The sequence below is a fragment of the Rattus rattus genome, chromosome 11, assembly GCF_011064425.1.
Source record: "Rattus rattus isolate New Zealand chromosome 11, Rrattus_CSIRO_v1, whole genome shotgun sequence".
Lineage (NCBI taxonomy): Eukaryota > Metazoa > Chordata > Mammalia > Rodentia > Muridae > Rattus > Rattus rattus.
The window spans coordinates 210,391-230,856 of record NC_046164.1 but is presented as its reverse complement, the minus strand read 5'-3'; the positions used below and the strand labels follow the sequence as shown (position 1 = coordinate 230,856).

The window sequence follows — 20,466 nt, the reverse complement described above, 5'->3', positions numbered from 1 at the left end:
CAGGAGACGAATCAGCAGTTGTTCAAGCATCCCGGTTTTCTATTATCTTTCTTTTATCTTCTTTTATCTTAAATGTTAGATCAAACATTTTCTCATGGTTTTATCATTCTGCGAACAATAGCGTTTTATTTAGTCGACTCCTGTGCATGTTGTGAAATTCTCTTCAGAAAAATGTATTCGCCTTAGACCTCTCTATCAATTTCTCTGCTTCCAAATTAAATTAATGATGACTTCTTTCATGCTTCCTTAATGACAACGCAAACAGTGGCATTCCACCTGTGGTTGACGGTTGTTTTGTCGTTATTCTCCCTGAGCATCTCTTACAGTTGAGTTTCTCCTCAGCCTGGGTACCACTGCTACTTAGCATCATAAGACTTTCAGTTATGAGCAACTATCCTGTGCTTCATAGCAACCTTAGTGGAGCTCCTCCTAATCTAGACAAACTAGACCTCAGGGACATTTCCTCATACACGATGAAAGGGCTACACTGGTGCATGATACCTTCTGCAATAGCAAGGCCCTGGGATGAAGGCTGCTGTTTTAAAAGTATGTGGTCATGAGTTTGTCTCAAACATCTAGTTATATCAGAGTGTAAGCTGCTTTGGGCAGGCCTGTGAATCCCTTTTGGCAAACACAGAACCAGCACACCTATGTTTCTAATCATTATTGATACAGAAACTGTGCCATTAAAATAATGGGATTCTATATTTGGTTCTAGGTTAGTGACATTTATGAATTAATCAACATTTTCAGCTTCTATCTTAGTTAATTACATCTATTTATTTCATGTGTCTGTGTTTGTATCTACATACTATGTGTGTGTCTGTATGTGTGTCTGTGTATGTAAGTGTGTGTATGTGAGAGAGTGAGAGAGTGTGTGTGTGAGAGAGAGAGAGAGTGTGTGAGAGAGAGAGAGAGAGAGACAGAGAGAGAGAAAGAGAGAGACAGAGAGAGACAGAGAGAGAGAGAGAGAGAGAGAGAGAGAGAGAGAGAGAGAGAGAGCGCTAGAGGACAGCATGCAGTACTTGGTTCTCTACTTCCTTCTTGTGGGTCCCAGGGATTGACTTCAGGTTGTCCGACTTAGCAACAGGTGCCTTTCCCTGTTAAACCATCTCACTACCCCTCCTTTCATTTAAAAAATGAATATCCTGTTACCAGTTTTGTAACTGTTAAATGTGTTCTTTGAATATATATGATTGCTCTGCTATAAGAGAGTGAACTAGGTCTAGAAATTTCTAGGTCCTTAAAATTTCATATTTAATTTCATTAAATATACCACAGTCCACAATTACCTGTAATTTCTATTGTAAACAAGCAATATCAAAATACTTTTATGTAGAGTAGATTGACATTTATTTTATGTCTCTGGCTAAAAACAAACAAACAAAAAAACAAAAAACACATGCATAGAGTGGTTTTGCAACTTCTTCAACAGTTGTCTAACTCACTCCCCTCTGTCCCCATGGTCACAGGCACTGAAATTCTCCCAGTCTTGCTATTCCTTAATGGATCTCAGAGACAAAACATAAGGCCATGATCTAGGTAAAAATCATCCAAACTATTCTATCTCTGGAAAATCAACACAAGGCACATGTAAATTTCTAGAGTGTTACCTTTCTGCAATCAGGTAACACAATCATACATTCTACTTACAATGGTTGAGATAGTTGTCTGATTCTGTCTTGTTGATTTCTGAAATAAACACAAATTATGAAAAGACAGGGTGAGCATAACAGAATTTCACTGAGCCAACACCAGACAGCCGATAAAGTTCTAGGACACTATCCCTGGGTTATGAGGAAATAAATATAGCTAGGTTATCACGGAGATGCATTTTTGTACCATTTCAAAGAGGAAACGGGTCATGAACGGGCTCTGTTGTGGATAAGAAGCACTTAGGCAACTTATTCATATCGTGAATTACTGTCATATTTCTCGATAATTCTGATTCAGGAGTGTTGTGTTGAAATCTAAGAATATGAGTTTTATACCAGAAAATAGGACTCTGGAATTCGATATCCCTTCTTTAATAAATATCTCATTAAACTGTAATATTGATTCCCTAAACTCAATGGTAGTTTTACGAAGCATCACTTCAGAATATTTCACTATGAATATAGCATAGTTGCACACATGTAGCACACTGCCCAACTCTGTGATCACATTTAGAAATAATGTTACTCCTCTCTAGTTTTTCTTTCTGATAGGGATTTAGATACATAGACTGCCCCCATATGGAGAATCAATTCAGCTGACCCATATCTTGGTGACCCTCAGCACTGAGGACCTAACCAAGTGCAAATATTTGCCCAAGTAAGAGGTAAGGAATGTACCAAGCATTCACATTTCCCAAGTTAATGGTTTTACAGTGGTTAGAACTATTCTCTTTGAACACATGTGGCAACACAAGTTTCTAAATGCAGAAAAAATCATAATAAACTATTATTTTTCCTTCTGGTGTTTAATAATTTTAATATACTGGAGGTTCTCTTACAGATACCCTTTTTTTACCTTCTCCATCTAGCCATTGTGGGGAAATGGAAGACATAAGAAGGATTGATTATTGAGTCTTAGTAACTGTTCAGGCACTCAACAGTCTGTTTCAATAATCTATTCTCTACCTCAACTTCTTTCTAAAAATTCTGTTTTTGCCTGTTCCCACACTGAGAATAGCTCTGCGCTTGTTTCTATGCCATTCTGCTACTACCCTGAATTTTTTAATACTTTTATCTTGCAACTGGTGCTTTGAAAGTGAAGTCCAGTGTGATACTCAAACATGGTATGGACAGAGGAGGCATATGGAGCTTGTGTATCTGTGATGTCTCATCATGCCACTTTCATGTATTAGTCATGGTGCTCTATGAAGTCAGAATCCTGGTAAACACATGACATGGGGGCGGGGGGCATAGCAAGACTCAGAACAAGCACAAGGCACATGTGTTAAACTCAGCACCAAGAATGGAGGGGGAATTGGCAATAAAGGGGGACATGTCTGTGTTTGAACTACAAATCTCTAGAACCCAGGAAGAAAGCAATGGCATTCTAATAAGTACAAATGTACACGGCACCCTTCCATAGATTTTTTTTTGCTCAATTTTTGTATGAATTAGGTAATTGTTTTAGCTGAAAATGATATTGAAAGAAAGGGAAATTTAGCCCATTCTTTACCCCCTTTCTTCTTATTGATATGCCAAAGCTTTGAAAGAATGTGTCTTACATAAAGGATTAATGTAAAAGATGTCAAAGACAATGATGCTCTAAAATGGTTTAGTATCTGCATGTAACAGTCATGCATCTTCCTATGTGCTTTAAATCTCTTTAGATTACCTAAAACACCTGACAATACAAATCCTATGCACAAAGGTGTTTCCCATTTTTAAAGAATAACAAGAAAAATGTGTGTAGTCAATAAAAATGTTTTTTCTATGCTCCTTTGACTGCATGGGTATGGAACCCGTGGACCAAGAGGGTGATCGTACTTGCATTAACTATAAAATAGCATTGCATAGTCCTTCATGGTCCCAGAAAAAAATAAACAAAAAATATTTACTTCAACCTGTCCAATTACAGTAGTAAAAACACACAAAACTGAATATACAGTGAATTACAGTTGTTCAATGGCAAACGATCCTAAGAAAGCAGCTATGACAATACATATGTTGAAGCTTTTCTGTGTCATACATGTGTTGGAAGTAACAAACAGGAGAATCTTCAAAGCTATGTTCTCCATATACAATTAGATTCTGTATCCAACATAGAAGCTCCAATAAAAACACCTCCCAGGAGAGAATAAAAACCTGTGTGGGAGACTTACACTTAGAACACCTTCATGAATAAGAACAGTTCGTCAACACCAATTTAGTTCCAAAGCAATGACTTACAGGTGTCAGGACCTCAGCAATTAAAGGGCAAGAGAATTTTCTACTTAATGCCTAAAGCAATTCTAGAATTATTGTAGGTGCGAGAAATGAGAAAGGCAACCCAACCTACTTTTAATTTCAACTGATTCAGGATCAACTTTTGGGGGTCCCGTCGCATATTTCAGCTTTTCACGCAGAACATATTCAATAATTTGATGCACAACTTCAGGATCCTCAGTAGAGCGAATTCGAAAAATCAGCAGCATGTGAGCCAACACTCCATCGTCTTCTTTACTATTGTCCAGAAGGAAGGGAAGGAGGGGAAAGGGGATAAAAGTGAGGAAGGGAGGAAATTTGGGTGGAATTATTATGCATGGCTCTTGGTTTTCATTTTTGTATAATGCCGTGCTTTCCTCTTAAGTTGCAAACTTAACAGACACTATCAAGCTCGACTCCTTGTCCTTCCATCCAGTCAGACTCACTGCCTCAGCTTCTATGGTCTGCTAGTGTCTTAGCTCGATGGTCTGCTAGCCGTTCATGCTTCCCCTAAGCTTGAGCTTCTTCAAGGTACAGCATCATAGGAAGGAAGGGTGAGGAGCAAAGGCAGGGTGGCTGAGATACAGAAGTGAACAAGCTGGAAAGCAACGTGGGAAACACAGCTTTGGTAAAGCTTAGTCATTTTACATCCTGAGGGGCTCGGGTGAAAGAGCTGTGACCGTCAACTTCAGGTTTCTCAGTGCGATGATTAGATTCTTGAGTTGAGAGATTCACATTTTGCCAGGTGTGCAAGAACAAGCAAATAGAGAAATTGCGAAAACAATTCACTGGACGCAAGAACTTGGATTCCAATAGCATAAGATGCCAGGTAGATGACATAGTCCTTGAGAGAATGGAAATTTATGAAGTAGACAGAGATCAACAAAGAATTTTTCATGGAAAAAGCCATCCAAGCAATGCCTCTGAGATATCAGCTAAGTGACAGCCTGGGAAGAAGTTCAGTGTTGTCATTTGAGTAGTATAATAAACAGTTCTTATCGGTTTTGAAAAATATAAATAACATGTGTTAGAATATATTATTTAAGGTCTGTGTGTGGTATTTTACTTAAAATGTTGTATTTTGCCAAATAATTACACACTTGTAATCTTACCTCTCAGAAGGAAAAAGGATTGGGAGTTCAAGGCAAGCCTCTGATTATGCAACAACACTTTGACCCCAACACAAAACAACAGTAGAAAATTGTGTTCTGGCCTTGCCTATTTAGTAATAATTGATAAGGGTTCTGAAATCCTCTTTGGTAAATGTTTGAAGCACAAAAATGTAGAATAGAAGAAAATAGGCTAAATTAACTGGAGTAGGGGGCGGGTGATGCAAGACATGAAGACATAAAGATCTCATTGGGCAGGGTACTACTTACTATTAAATTAGTCCCCAATTTTGATGGTTAGTTTTCATAAACACAAACACTCACACATGCACACACATACACACACACACACACACACACACACACATCGTAGCATCAACATCAGTTATTTCTCTGTTCTCAGCAGGCATCCTGCAAATTTTCATTTTCAAATAGGAGACTAAATAAAGTACGTTGAGCCCATGACTTTCATAGAGCAGGAGAATAAAGGCGAATCCTACCACATCATTAGTGTTTTAAAATATGTTTATTACTGACCGGGTTAAGAATGTCAGCATTAAGTTAAACCCAGAATCAACATTTCAGTTTCAACATACCTGAACTTGATAATGTGAGCTTTGGAAAGTTGTCCCCTTAGTGGAGATTTATGAAATGCATTTTTTACCTGTACAAAGATATTCAAAGCAGGTCAGCAAGAACAGTTTTCTGAAATTCGCCAAGTAATCCAATATTCTAGAGCAGAGGTTCTCAATCTTCCTAATACTACGACCCTTCAACACAGTTCCTCATGGCATAGTGACCCCCAACCATAAAATAGTCTTATTACTATTTCATAACTGTAATTTTGCTATGATTATGAATCATAATGTAACATCTGTGTTATCTGATGATCTGACCCTAAGGGGTCATGACCCACAGGTTGAGAACCACTGCTCTGTAGACAGTTAAAATACAAAACAAAGCGAAAAATAAATAAATAAACAGGCAAAATATATTAAGCAACATTCACTATGTGCTGAAGCTGAGGAATCCTCTCCAGTGTTGAGAGCTGAACTCAGCCACATTGGGGCCAGCGTGGACCTACGTGTTCTGTTCCAAAGGGTATCAAAAACTGAACACTGTTTCCTTAAAAGTCAATTCATCTTCTATACCCCAAGTTAAGAACTTCTACTGTGGGCTCAGTGGTTAAGAGCCCACTCTTAACCACTTTCAGATGGTCCTGAGTACAATTCCCAGCAACCACATGGTGGCTCACAACCATCAGGAATGGGATCTGATGCCCTGTTCTATTGTGTTTGAAGACAGTAACAGTGTACACATATACACAATAAATAAAATTTATAGAAAAAAGAGAGCTTCTACTGCAAAAGAAGAGAATGGAGCATCAATGTTAATTTTTCAGATTTTTATCACAATGATAAAATGTGTAAGAAAAACAGCTTAAAGGAGGAAAAAATTCTCTCGACACGTGGTTTTGGAGAAAGAATGAAGTAGTTCTTCTAAGTGACAGCCAGTCACAGGAATGAGTGTGTAATGGTGTCGTATGAGACAGTTACCACGTGTGCTCACATACTGCGTGGCCAGCTCCGCAATGGGAACGCTCTGAGAAAGGTCCCATGAATTGGAGCTCTGAACAACCACAGCTATGAAATTTACCTAGTCAGATGACAGAAGTCTTTTGGGGGCAGACACTTCTGGCTATAAATAACTCAAATGAATTGAAACTTTCAAACGTGGGGCTTGGGTAAGTAAAGACGTCAGGACCTTCTTGTTCCCAGCCTCTGCATATTCTCTGCAGCAGTGAGCCCACGCTGGTGATTTGCAGAAACAGTGACCTTCTCATGTCATGCTTTGCTTCCTCAGATCCTCATGCTGTCCTCCGGAACTGGTGCCACACTGACAGCACTGTGGCTATGTCCTGGCACTGGGGATTCGCTCTTAAGGATTTATTTGTAACAAGTAATTTCAAAATGAGTATCGATTTATTTTGAAGATACTAATCATCTTTATTCCTTTAGGTTTGAATCAATTTGAATCTTAGAAAACTCATTTTGTGAAAACGTCCCAAAAAATGAGGGGGGGTGGATAGTGACATACTGACGTGCTGAGCTCTGTTCCCTTTTGCTCTCTTTGCATGAGTATTAACATTAGGGAAGAGCTTCCTTGCAAGGAGGACACACGCAACCGGGATCTGATTTCCTCCTCAGTGAGCTACACAGTTTCTGTGAAAGGGTGTCATCGGTCCAAGGTTTAGACATGGTTTGAGCATCATGCATCATAACTTAATCCCATTGTAATATAGCAAGAGAATGAAAAACCATACGGTAAAGGAGGGGCATTTGGGAGGTGAGTCGGATTAGATATGGTTACTAGGGCACAGCCCATGATCGATCGAATCTTGGTGGCTCTGAAGAAGAGTGAGAGAACAGAAGGGATTACACAAATGCTCTCTGGTGATGTGGTAAGCCTCTTTCTGATGCCAACAAGAAGGGGAGGCCACGATCATATGTAACCCTTTGGCCTAGCACTTCCCAACCCATGAACCAAAATAAACCCTTTTTCATTAGGAAGCAGACTATTGGAGTGTTTCACTATGGCACCGAAAGCAGACCAATACAAATGATTTCCATCTATCCCTATTCAGAATATTGAAGCTAGAAGACATTTTGCAAATTACATTAATTTAATGACTAAATTAACATACAAAAAATGTGTCCAGAATGAAAAAAAGTGATCTAGCATACACTGACATATCACTGACTGACAGCCGGTAGGTAGAACTGGCCCTTTAGTTCTCTTTCCATCACTTCATACCGTAAATTACCTCACTAGCCAAGAAGCTTCCAACTTGTTGTCTAGGTAGCACAGTGATGACAATGTATCACTCAGGCTTTTGTTCTTTTGGTCTGTGGTACTAATTTTCTCATTTTGAATTATTCTATTCCTCCCTCAGGAGAATGACTGTTGCCTTTCTACAACCTTGCAGTGGATGTGTCTCCAAGTAAGCAGTGTTTATATATGAGTCTGAAGGGTTTTAATCACTAATTCTGTTGCTCAGAGGTTCTTCCATAGGTTGAAGGTCTATGTGAAATCCATGGCTATTACTCTCCATCGCCTTCAGCCTCACATGCCCAGAGTTCCTGGACCATGTTGATCACGAATAAATACAAAAGTGTGGGAAGGTGAGTGGCAGGCTGGAGAGATGGCTCAGCAGTTAAGAGAACTGACTGTTCTTCCAGAGGTCCTGAGCTCAATTCCTAACAACCACATGGTGGCTCACAACCATCCTTAATGGGAGCCGATACCCTCTTCTGGTGTGTCTGAAGACAGCAACAGTGTACTCATATAAATAAAATAAATCTAAAAAAAATCTAAAAAAAAAAGTGAGTGTTTCTAGATGTTACTTGGTTTGGCCTTGCGGATATAGTATTCTAAGTCAGGTATTGTAAGTTTTGTTTTGGATCCCTTTTATATGACTTTCTGTCAGTGTTCAAAGCTATGCAGGGATCAATTGACTATTTTAGAAACTAGGACCTCCCAGCGTCGTAAACATGGGAACAAAGCTACATACCATAGTTTCAATTCTTTGGCTCATTTCTGTGAAGTTTTTGGAAGCCTCTTTTCCAAATTCAGAATAGAGCTTGTCACTCGTGAATGGCAACGTGCTGTAGTAATTGTAGGTTCTCCTGTGATCTGCAAGGAAAGAGGCAAACCCATCATAACTTTTATCAGATGCCCAAAGCATCGTTATTACCCTGTTTGTTGACTACTAGAAACACAAAGACAAGAAGGAACGCTCCCACCCTTGGTCATCAGCTCCATCGTCCTGCTTCAGGCTCCTGAGCGATCCCCGTATAAAGAGAAATCGTCATCATACTATTTTATGGAGTGTAAGAGCTCTGCAAGATGCCTGGTGCTCTGGAGTGCTGTGCAAATATCTCGTGAGAGCTGCAGGCTAGTTACTCATGTGTTATTTATTCCCTGGCTAGCCCAAAGAATAGCCAGTTGTGCCATGGGAATGAGCATGTCATTCGGAAGCTTCCCAGGGATGAATTATTTTATATTAAAGAAATAGAAAACCCCCCCATTCAATAAACTATTCATTAATTCTGGACTCTACTTTGAGAAAATATATTTTTTGCCGGAGATGGAAAGAAATGAGGGAAGGGATTCAGAAAATAGAAACTTAAAGAGCTAGAACTGCCACCTGGAATGACCTTCCAAAGGCAATCAATACATTCACCGAACTCCATTGTCACAGAACTTATGTTTTCCCATGGGGCTTAGGGGATGTCTTGTCTGCCTCTTATTCACTGTGTCCTGCCAATTCACACAACCAGCTTTGTTGACCTACTGTAGAGTTAATGGAGTATAGCTTTCCTCTTCTACATACGAAAGAGTCAGAGACTTGTGCCTACCGTCAGTGGGTATTAATGCCTACCACACTTCCACGATAGATGTTGTGCCAAGCATTATAAGTATAATCATAACCTAAGACCATTGAAAACAGTTATTGTAAGAAAATGGACTAAGCCTCACCCAGACTTAGGCTCTTTCTTCTTCTTCCAAACTGATGTTGATGTAGTCAATAATCAATCACATATTAAATAGTAATGCTATACAGAGGAGGATAAGAGACCCCTCTAGTCACATAAGCATAGCTTTTTTAATTTATAGATTTCGTCATTTGAATTTATTATTTTGAAGAGGCAAAACATGGTCAGCTATCAGTATTTCATATGGATCATCCACGGAAAGAATTTATGTACTCAAGATTGTGCTTTTCTCTGTAGACTTGAACGAGCCACAAAGTTTTCATAATATAAAGCTTCTGATATTGTACATTAACTCTTGAATTTAAAGAATATTGAATATGTTAAAAATATGGATGAACGTGAGTTTGTTGATAATTTTCTAACAGGCTTGTAATTCTACGACTTACAGTGTTGTTCACAAACACATTCACAGCCCAGAGAAGTGTAAAGAAAGCCCCAAGGGCACTAGACAGGAGTTATACAAACAGTTCTAAGCTGTCCTGAGCTTTGTAAAGTGAGGCTCAAAATGATGTTTTTCCAAATCTAGCCACATTCCTATTTATTCTGTAACACGTCTATTGAGTTTGGCACCTGAGTTCCTAAGTGCTCATTGTTTCAACTAATCTGTTGTTAGTTTCCACGCCCAGGTGGTAAGTCATCCGTACAAAAGAGTAACATACTAGAATCCTTGTTTACCCAGGTGTGCTGTGTGGGTACTGGGAATTGTGTGTTACAGTTTCTGAACTGATCACCCAAGCAGTGTGACACTGGAGCCAGATGTTGGGAAGCATGACCCAGTTTTCAGTGTACACATATGAGTGAGACTCACGGTCTTACAAAACCTGGCTTATGAGAAATTACAAAGGAGATGGAGAAAGAAGCATTGTTTTTCTCTCACAAAAGGAATCCAGTCTCTAACATTCCTAGGGATTTCTTCTGAAATCAGACAGTCCTAAAAGTATGTCATTTCTTTTTATCATTTAGTATTGAATAAAAATTACTATGTACCTAATACATGCCAAGAATCTTCAAATTTTTTTGGAAATATAAAAATGAGTAAATCACTCGAAATGTATATAAGAAATACTCAAGTTAATAAAAAAAAATGAGTAAATCATAGCCTTCCACAAGCATAGAGAAATAGCAATGCTTACACCATAACGAGGCTCAGAATATTCAGAGCATATCTGTACTGTAATGTTTTTTAGCAACTCTTTTGTATTAAAAGTATTTCAGAGACATTTCTATTACCAAAATAAAGATAACTCAATTTAAGAAACCAGCATGCGTATAAGCACCACCCCAAAAATATTTGTTTTGAACATTATTTTTTTTAAACCACCCAAAAGAGTTGTTTGGGAAATTGAAATTGTACTTTGTAGATAGCAGAGGAAGATATTACAGATTACAGATCACTCTTCCTCCGTACAGGAGAGCACCTTCATCAAATTCCCAATTAAATTAGAATCAAGTGATTAGCTTCTATGGTTTCAGGGCCTTCGATATCAAAACATAATCTACTCACACAGGGAGATATTAAACTAAGAGATCGCAGTTGAGTCAACTAATTAAAACCCAAGGAGCAGTATAGGGAAACTTCAGAAGGGTTGTTATATCTGCAGTCTCCTGGGTACCCGATTAATAATAGCAACTAGGAGTTCATCTGGCAGTGAGAACCCTCCTAACAACAGAGGGAGCCTCCTCATAACGAACCTCAGTAAACCTTGACCTCTGTCATCACTAACATCCCAAGATGACATTTTAAATGACATAGGCTCTTATTTAGCAATACACCATTGTGAACACCTCTCCAATTTAGTACAGAACAGAGCCTAGCCTTATATGAGATTTATTCTGGTGTGTAGTTCATTTATTAGAATGTTAAGATTTTGATTAAATTGATTTTTTAAAAAAAAATCAAGGTTACTTACTATCCTGTGACCTTAGCTCAAGGCCTTTTATTCTAGCTAACCTGTGGTGTCCCCTTATTGACGAATTCCTTGATCACTTGCCAGTTATTTTGAAAAGTAGCATTCTATTCCTAGCAGGAAGCACTGTCACACCAAAGATAGAAGAATGGATCCTCCTAGGTTTCTGGGGATTAACATAAAATAAAAAATAAACAAAAACAAAAACCTAAGCATTCAAAGAGTGCTTAGCTAATGCAAATAAATCACAGTGATGAAGAAATAGCCCTGAGGCAAGCCAAAACAGGAAATTCCACGAGGAACAATTGGAGCGGGTCACGTGATGCCAGAGTACCTCAGACTTACTGTATCTGACATAGTGAACAGTGAGTCCGATGCACACTGCCAGGACAATCAGGGATAAGAAAGAGATGAGGCCAATAACCCAGGGCTCCACATAAGTTCTCTTCCTGGCCCTCACCACAGGTGACCTGAGGAAGAAAGAAAATGGGTGGTAAATTAGTTGGAAGTGCTTGCCTCATCGGCACTTTGGGCAAGTTAGGAACAGAGGACAGCTTGCTGCCTTGGTTTCCAGCTGCTGAGAGGAACCCTGCTTCTGACTGCCCAAGCTTGGCCAAGTAATTTGATTCTTCTGGGCTTCCATTTGTTTATTTATGAACCCAAGATGATCGTAATGGGCCTTAAGCCCTTTTGGTCCTTATTCGTTAGGACTAAACAAAAGCCCTATAGTTAGAATGTCGTGTGTCCACCAATCTGTGACCAAGCTCCAGAGTAGGGCACTGTAGAGCTATACATTTAAAGTCTTTTCTTTTTCCGCTTTTTTTTTTTTTGACTCTGTAAAAAAAATTTTATACAAAAAGTTCAATATTTTCAACACTTCCCATTATTAATCACTTCTTTATTGATAAAACTTTGAAAGTGTGAGCCTGGAATTTCATCATGTTGACTGTGCCAAGAGAGGACATTTTTTTAAACAATTTTTTTCCTCTTTTCAAACTTAGGAACTTGTTTGAGATAGTCAAGGAGGCAGAGAGATGTGAAAAACACAAGGAATAGGAATGTATCAAAAATGGAGTAATTCTCTTTCTCTCTCTCTCTCTCTCTCTCTCTCTCCACACACCACACACACACACACACACACACACACACACACACAAACACACAAACCTGTACCAAATGTTCCAAATGAGAGTAGGAAACAAATTTTGTCAACTATGTTACAATTTAAAAGCCAGAGAGGGAGCCACAGAGAGACAGCGGCATTGAGAGCAGAGAGACAGAGACACAGAGAGATAGAGAGAGACAGAGTTAAACAGAGACAGAGACAGAGAGGTGGAGAGTTTTCCTTCCTCCCATATATCAAAACATGTCATCCACTGCTTGTAAATCAAGGACAATGAACTAAAATATATGTGCAGCATCAACTGCAAATACATTACATACAATAGATTTCCCCCAAAGATACTATTTTCTTTTCCTTTTTTTTTTTAAAGTATCACTAATAAATGCAGTTGCACAAAAAGCAAAGAGGTTTTGACAAATGGGTATATGCATTTATTCCTTTTTAGGAACAATACCTAAAATGTAAAAAAATGTAAAAAACAAAACCCTCCCCACTCCCTCCCCCACAAAAGACAAAGATTCACACAGACACATCGGGCTATATGTACAACTGAATCAACCCCATTCTAAAGAAGCGACCAGAATCAGAACTGTAAAAGTCAGAGTGAAGATTGCTTTCTGTAAAGCCTTAGATTTTTTTTTTTCAGTTGGTCCTTCTTCTAGGCTATGACACCTGCAAAGATACATAAAATCTACTTTTTCTTTTTTATTTATTTTCTTTGCTATAGTCTTTAGACAAAGCATTCAAGACATATGACTAAGTGGGACTGAGTGAAAGGTATATTTTTAAATTTTTTTACTCATTCCAGGTTTGAACTGAGGAATGCGTACTAACAGTCCTCATGCTGGTATCTTTACTTGTGTCTAGCTATGCATGATGAAAATGAACTAAGCTACCAGTTTTTTATCCTCTTTTGAAGATCTAACCAACAGCCACTCAGTGAATAACCACAGACCGCCCCTCTGTAGAAAGCAGGGCAAACCTTCAGAAGTAATCGCCAAAGACGTTCTAGTCTAAGCTTATGAGTGGATGGGAATGACACCTTTTGTATGTGTGTGTGTGTGTGTGTGTGTGTGTGTGTGTGTGTGTGTGTGTGTGTGTGTGTGTGTGTGTAAATGAAAAACACTGACAAAATCATAATTTGAAAAAGGAAACAACAACAAAAAGCAGAAGGGAACCAGAGGATAAATACCAGAATAAACCAAAATGAACGTGGCAATCAGAGCCTAGACCTTAAACAAAAGTGCATCCAAACATTCTGAAAATCTCTTTATTTTAGAAGTGGTCTCATGCAGTCAGACACTTCTCTGTTCTCTCTGAATTCATCCTAAGCTTCAACTGTACACCACACTGCAGATCTAATTCTACTTGCCTTCTAATTTTATGATTAAATTCCAAACCAGACCTTGAAAATGCTCAGATGGGATTGTGGAAGAGCTCCGAAGAACCCAGGCATCTGCACTAATATTAACTGTAAGCTCCCGTGATGTCAGTGGAGCCCTTTCTGTGTGGCATCCCCTTCCCCCCAGAGCACAGTCCTAATCCCTGATTGTAGGCCAGGCTTTGGCTTGGTTGGGAATGTTGCCAACCATTCAGATTCCATATTCTAGTTGGTAAGCAAATTCAAACAGTAGAAAAAGTCAAGTCGGTGCTTGGTAAGGCTTTGGGCTATGGTGCTGGGTGTTTTGTTTTGTTTTGCTTTGCTTTGCTTTTTTAATTAGCTATTTCTCGTGTCTATAAATTGGGTGAAATGGGCTTCTTTCTTTCTAGAACGCTACTGATTCAATACACGAAAGAGGGACAGAAAGTAATGTTCTAGTGGAAGAGATCTGAGTACTGAATCCCATTTAAGAGGATTGTACATTCCTGCCTTTTCATTACCAGCTCTGACTCAGGCTCAAACCATTCAAACGCTGAGCTGAGTTTCTCCACCTGAAGGCACAGGACTGGGTACAGGACCAAAGCGAGCTCAAGAAGCTCCTTTCAAACTGCAAAGCACCTTGCAATAAATGCTTCTTTTCTTTTTCCTTCTAGAAATCAAGAGGACTTGTTGCCTGGTGATATAAAATCACCAGGAAATATTTTCATATTGGTCCTGTCGCACAATGGTCTTTGCATGTTTTTGCCTGGTCACTGAATAGGGAAAATCAGTGTCACCATCTCCACAGGATTCTGCCTGCCCCTGCTGCAGGTCAGAGGATGTAATGCCCAAGCCCAAGGGATCCTACTTGTTTCCCTCCCTTCTTCTGTGATCATCCCATGGGATGGTAGCCATGGAAATCCCAGTGTCCTCTCTCTAACCTCCTTGATTTCCCTTGAGTAGGGTTCCCAACACCTGTTCCTAGAACAGCAATTACTAGAGTATAAAAATACTTTTCCAGGAGCTGCTTATTTTTTCATGCACACTTGTGCCCAAGAAGGTCCCCAGCCTGATACCTGTCCCTTCTGTACCTGGATGCTTGTTATCCATCTGCTGCAGAAGACGAGAGATGCATACAGTAGACGTAAGCAAGACTTTGTGGTTGATACGGGAAGGGAAGGGTTTTCAACAAAAGTTCGTTCGTGCCAGATAAAAAATATCAATGTATGCTTACCGAAAGTAGGATAGAATTGTCAGATGTATACGATGACTGTGCTGAGATATGAAATATGATAAGTTGTATTTGTCTGACAGTGACTTTTAATCCGTATAGAAATCCACGCTAAGCACTCACTGAGGGATGAGGTCAAATCTGCTTGTATTAACATGAAAATGGTCAATTATCCATTAAATAAAAAAGAACCATAATGGTGAATATGAATGAGGTGCCTTTTGCATTCTAAGGTTTTTAAATTGTTGTATAAGTGTGTGCATAATGAAAAGTATAGGGGGACTGAATTATTAGCAGTAAAAAGTGAAATAAGAAGTGAAAGGCACTTTCATTTGAATCCATGCATGGTTTGGTTTTATGATAGATTCTTTAAACAATAATCTTTTTAATTAAATGGAGAAGAGAGAGATTAAAAAAAGAGAGAGAAAAATGGTAGTTTATAAAGAATGAAAAAATTACCGAGGCAGATCAGATCTGGTATGTGCGCGTGTGTGTGCATGTGTGTGAACGTGTGTGCATGTGTGTTCATGTGTGTGCATGTGTATGTGTATGTGTGTCACTACTGTGCCAAGACACCACACTGGATTCCTTTCTGATCCTCACAATATCTAAGTAACTTGTTTCTTTGGTATTAAGAGAGAAGAGGGACATTATGGGACAAAAACAGAGAGAATCTAGTCAAAAATATTTGGATAAACTATTTGGAGAGTGTATTTCTGAGTATTGCCCCCAGTTTCTTTATTAAATAGTTATTCCCCAATAGATACAGTACTCTCTCATGTTTTCTCTGTATGAAAAAGAAGGATTAATATTCCCCACTCCTTACATGATGAGCTCTGCGAAGGTAAAAATGCTGTTGGTTTATTTCATTTAATCCATATGAAAAATATATACAAATGTCAGTAGTGGTCATCATAATTATTTAATTATTGGTAATAATATTGATGTCCACATTATTAAGACATTTGACATTTGAAACATTGTCTCTTCCTTCCCCAAAGTATAACATTGTTATTCATGCTAATTAACTCAGTTTCTTTTTCCTTTTATTAAGGTATGATTTATCACTTTTGGTTACCCCTTTTTGTACTTTTTATGCCCGTTAACTCAGTTTCTTTTTCCTTTTATTAAGGTATAATTTATCATTTTTAGCTCCTTTTTTTGCATTGTTTTTCATGCCAGTTAACTCAGTTTCTTTTCTCCCTTTATTAAGGTATAATTCATCATTTTTAGTTACTTTTTCCCCCTCAGGAAGTCATTCAATACTAAACTGCTCTAAAGTAGATATGTTTAGAAAGTGTTCTCAAAAACATCAATAAAATGGAGGAACAAACTGCTCCTCATATCAGTGGATGCTCATGTAGTCAGGCAGTCCATGAACAAGAATACGCAGGCAACACTTCTTTGCCACCCCAAACCCTGGCTGAATTCACCTAAATTTACTCGAAGACAGGCTTTTTGGGTCGTGATCCCATCGCTAGTTTCAAACAACCAAAGTGCTTTCTCGTGTTTCTTTTCTCTTGGGGGACGTGTATAATTACGGAGGAGTTTAGTGAGCATGCAGATAAGGTACAGGTACACGCCACTGGCCTTGAATTGCTGCACGCCGAGCCCGACACTGTGTTATCAGTACCATTTCTTAATATGTCATTGTAGAACAGCACTATAAAAAGAAAGGCAGTAACAACAAACCGTGAGGGAGAGTGAAAGGTGGAGCTGCAAGCAGTGACTAAGAAAGGAGGGTAATGCTTCTGAGGAGGGCTTGTCAGAACAAGCCTCTGAGTGGCTCAGTCAGGACTGTGGTCTGAACAACAGTGGCTCTCGGATTTCTTGATCATTCTTCCTGATGCTAAGTAGTGCGGATGTCGGCATTCCTTCCCCTTGGGATCTCGGTCCAGCCTAGGTGTTCTAACAGCATGTTCATGATGTCCAAAACTTGGATATTCCTAAAGAATTATCACCAACTTCTTTAGCCAGAGTCTGAAGATTCAGATAATAGATCCTTCTGTTCCCTAGGCTCGAGTTCTCTGCCCCAGCTACTCTGTTCTGTCACTCTATCCTCAACACAGCTATAGATGACACAGAATCAAATGAGCACAGCTGTGTCCTTGTACATTTTGATTTCTAGAAATGGATATTTAAATTACGTATATTTTAATTGTCAAAATATTTTTTATGATCTCTTCTGATTTGTTTCAATCCTTAAAAATGAAAACTGTTCTTAGTTAGGCATATAAAAATGGGAGTGTCTGGTTGGGGTTAGCTCAGTGGTAGGCGCTTGCCTTAAGCACAAAGGCCCTGGGGGGTCCCCAGCTCCAAAAAAAAAAAAAAAAAAAAATCAGGTAATAAAGCAGAGTTAGTCCCTAAGCTTTGCCATGACTGGTTAATGGATAGCCTATGAGTCAACCCTCATGATCTTTTCTGGCTGTAGTCTGGCAAATCTGTATCCCAGTGCCCGGGCAATGAATTTGCTTTAGAAATTGTACGGGAAATCTCCCACCAGTATTTCACCCACCGCTTAATAAGAGTTTTCTCTTCTAGCTACCTGATCTCTGAAACAACTTCTGTTCTAGTAAAATGTCTTTTTCTAAGTGTCATGGACAATGGCTTAGTGATTAAACCCCACACTGCTCCCCTTAGCAAGTTCTTCTCACTGCCCCCTATGTAGAGTAGCTCAGAGCCTATCCCCCCTACAAAATGCTTTGGTGTGTTTAAGAGATGACTTCAAAATTCTCTGCTCTAGTTTGTCTTCTAATCCTGATAATCAATACTGATGTCTTTTTGTTTTGTTTTGTTGTTTTCTCTTTTGGCTGTTTTGATTGGTTGGCTGGCTGGCTGGATGGCTGGTTGCTTGGTTGGTTTTGAAATAAGTGTGAGCCTTGTCTCTCTGTATTAATTCTTACCCTATACTCAGGAATTGCTCATCATTCAGGAACTGAAGCAAAGTTGAGTACACGAAGTTGTAAAAGGTCATTTTTCAGTACCTCACTGTGCTGTTGGATCTTTCTCAATGAATGTGGAGCCCACTTCAGTTTCAGGAAGTAACTCGGAATATTAAAGACAACCAAAGGCAACTCAGACCTTGTTAAGAATAATTGCTAGCTCAGGAAAACTTTCATAAAGTACTTTATGTGGTGATCCAGATTTACGGGGAATGTTACTCACAGTTAAAACATATGATTTTCCAAGTATACACTCTTTCTGCGGTGAAACTGTTACCACAGTCCATAAAGTAAAAAGGCAAATAAAAAAACATGTTTAAGGGTCATTGTACATTTTAACATCAGAACAAAAAAGAAAGGAAGGAAGGAAGAAAGAAAGGAAGGAAGGAAGGAAGGAAGGAAGGAAGGAAGGAAGGAAGGAAGGACGCACAAAGTATTAACATCCTAGAATCTATGGCATTAGAAATTTCCTGAGCCACTTCTTAAGATACAACAAAGAAAGCTGCAGATTTGTCTTAGAAGATAAAGTGCTTCTGCCCAAGAATGAGGACAAACTCAGATCTCCAACACCTACACGGCCAGGCATGGCAGTAAATGCTATAATCCCAGCACAAGGGGGCAGAAACTAGAGATTTCCAGGGACTCGCTTGTCAACCATTGTATCCAGTTGGTGAGCTTCAAGTACAATGAGACGCCTTGTCTCAAAAAGGAAGAAAAAGTGAATGACATCTGAGGGCACAGAGGAAGACATCTGAGGTAGAGCTCTGGCACCCACAGGTGCACACCCATGAGCATGCACACCTCCACAGCCATACACATAAGTGCACACGCTAATTTTTTAATTGAAAAATTAAAAAAAATGAGTTTGGTGTGGTGGTGAGTGCCTTTGATCCGAGCACTTAGGAAACGGGTAGGCAGATCTCTGAGTTCAAGGTTAGCCTAGCCTACAGAGCCAGTTCTAGAACAACCAGGTCTACACAGAGAAACTCTGTTTCAAAAAAAACAAAATTAAAATAAATAAAAATATCAATTAATCATTTCCTTGGTGTCTGCTACATGTTTGGCAGTAGCTTAGCTTACGGGATTGTGCCTGCTTTTCCTATTCACTGCCATTGCCCAAGCTGCACTTTACATCAACAACAACTCGGAATTATTATTAGGAATCTTTGATTTTCATTCTCCTTATATTTCTAAGAAAATTACTTAAGTGCCCAAGGTAAAAACAAAATGAAAAGTATGTGTGTGCGTGTAGGGAATGTGCCGTCAAAGGTTATATCAGCCGGCCACAAACTAGAATTATCTGAAAGCTCATTTGAGATTAAATGCCTCCAATAAGTACCAGCTATAAGGCATTTCCCCAACTGGTGATTGATGGAGGAGGGCTCAGCCATTGTGGATGATGCCACTCTTGGGCTGGCGCTCCTGGGTTCTATAAGAAAATAGTCTGAGCAAGGCATGAGGAGCAATTCAGTAAGCAACACCCCTCTGTGGCCTCTTGAATTCCTTTCCTCACTCCTTTGATGATGAACTGTTATAGAAAACTGTAGGTGAAATGAACCTTTTCCTCCCCAAGTTGCTATTGGTCACGGTGTTTCATCCCAACAATAGTAACCCTAATAAAGACAGTATGCTTTCACTCTTATTTTTAATGTGTTAGTATAATGTTTGCATCTATATATATATGTGCACCACTTGCATACCTACTGCCTAGGGAGACCAGATGAGGTATCAGGTCCTCTGAAATTGGATTTATAAGTGTTGATGAGGCTGGGAGCTGAACCTGAGACCTCTATAAGAGCAATGCTCTCTAAACTGTTGAATTTTCTTTCCGGCCACTATTGTTAACTTGTAATTACTCTTATAAACTAATATAAATACCATATTTCTATTTTATTTTTTGATGTACAGAGCACACCTATAAAATGTCTAAAAGTATCACCTTAGTTTGTGGACTGAATTATGTGTTTAATCCCTGAAACAATAATTACAAATAATTCCCATAAGGAAGCTAAAATTAAAGTGTCATCTAGTTGCCAAACAACTATTTACATTTTATTTATACAGCATCGATACAAATAAGGAAAGAAACTTTTATTTCTAGCCCTGGATACTAATTTAAAGTCTAGGGTGGGTAAATTTATCTAACAATGTTCCTATCGTAAAGATTAATTTGTCTCCCACACTGAACTGAACTGATTTATGATGGTTTATAATAGTGTGATGTGGTATGACTTTGTGTGTGTGTGTGTGTGTGTGTGTGTGCATGTGTGTGTGTGCGCATGTACCATTGTTATTGCTACTAACTTAAATTTGTGAATAGAAGAAGGCAACAAAATGTTATT

The 20,466-nt window shown here is 38.9% G+C and overlaps 1 protein-coding gene across 1 annotated transcript in view; it reads right to left on the bottom strand.

Annotated features, from left to right (window-relative positions):
* The window catches only part of Tmprss11e (transmembrane serine protease 11E), a 41,220-nt gene that overhangs the window by 9,554 nt on the left and 11,200 nt on the right, over window positions 1–20,466 (bottom strand). The window contains exons 3-7 of the mRNA XM_032916744.1: window positions 11,814–11,938; window positions 8,577–8,698; window positions 5,602–5,669; window positions 3,991–4,154; window positions 1,654–1,692 (exon numbers count right to left, since the gene is read on the bottom strand). Coding sequence (XP_032772635.1) covers window positions 1,654–1,692; window positions 3,991–4,154; window positions 5,602–5,669; window positions 8,577–8,698; window positions 11,814–11,938 — 518 coding nt within the window. The remainder of the gene's footprint in view (window positions 1–1,653; window positions 1,693–3,990; window positions 4,155–5,601; window positions 5,670–8,576; window positions 8,699–11,813; window positions 11,939–20,466) is intronic.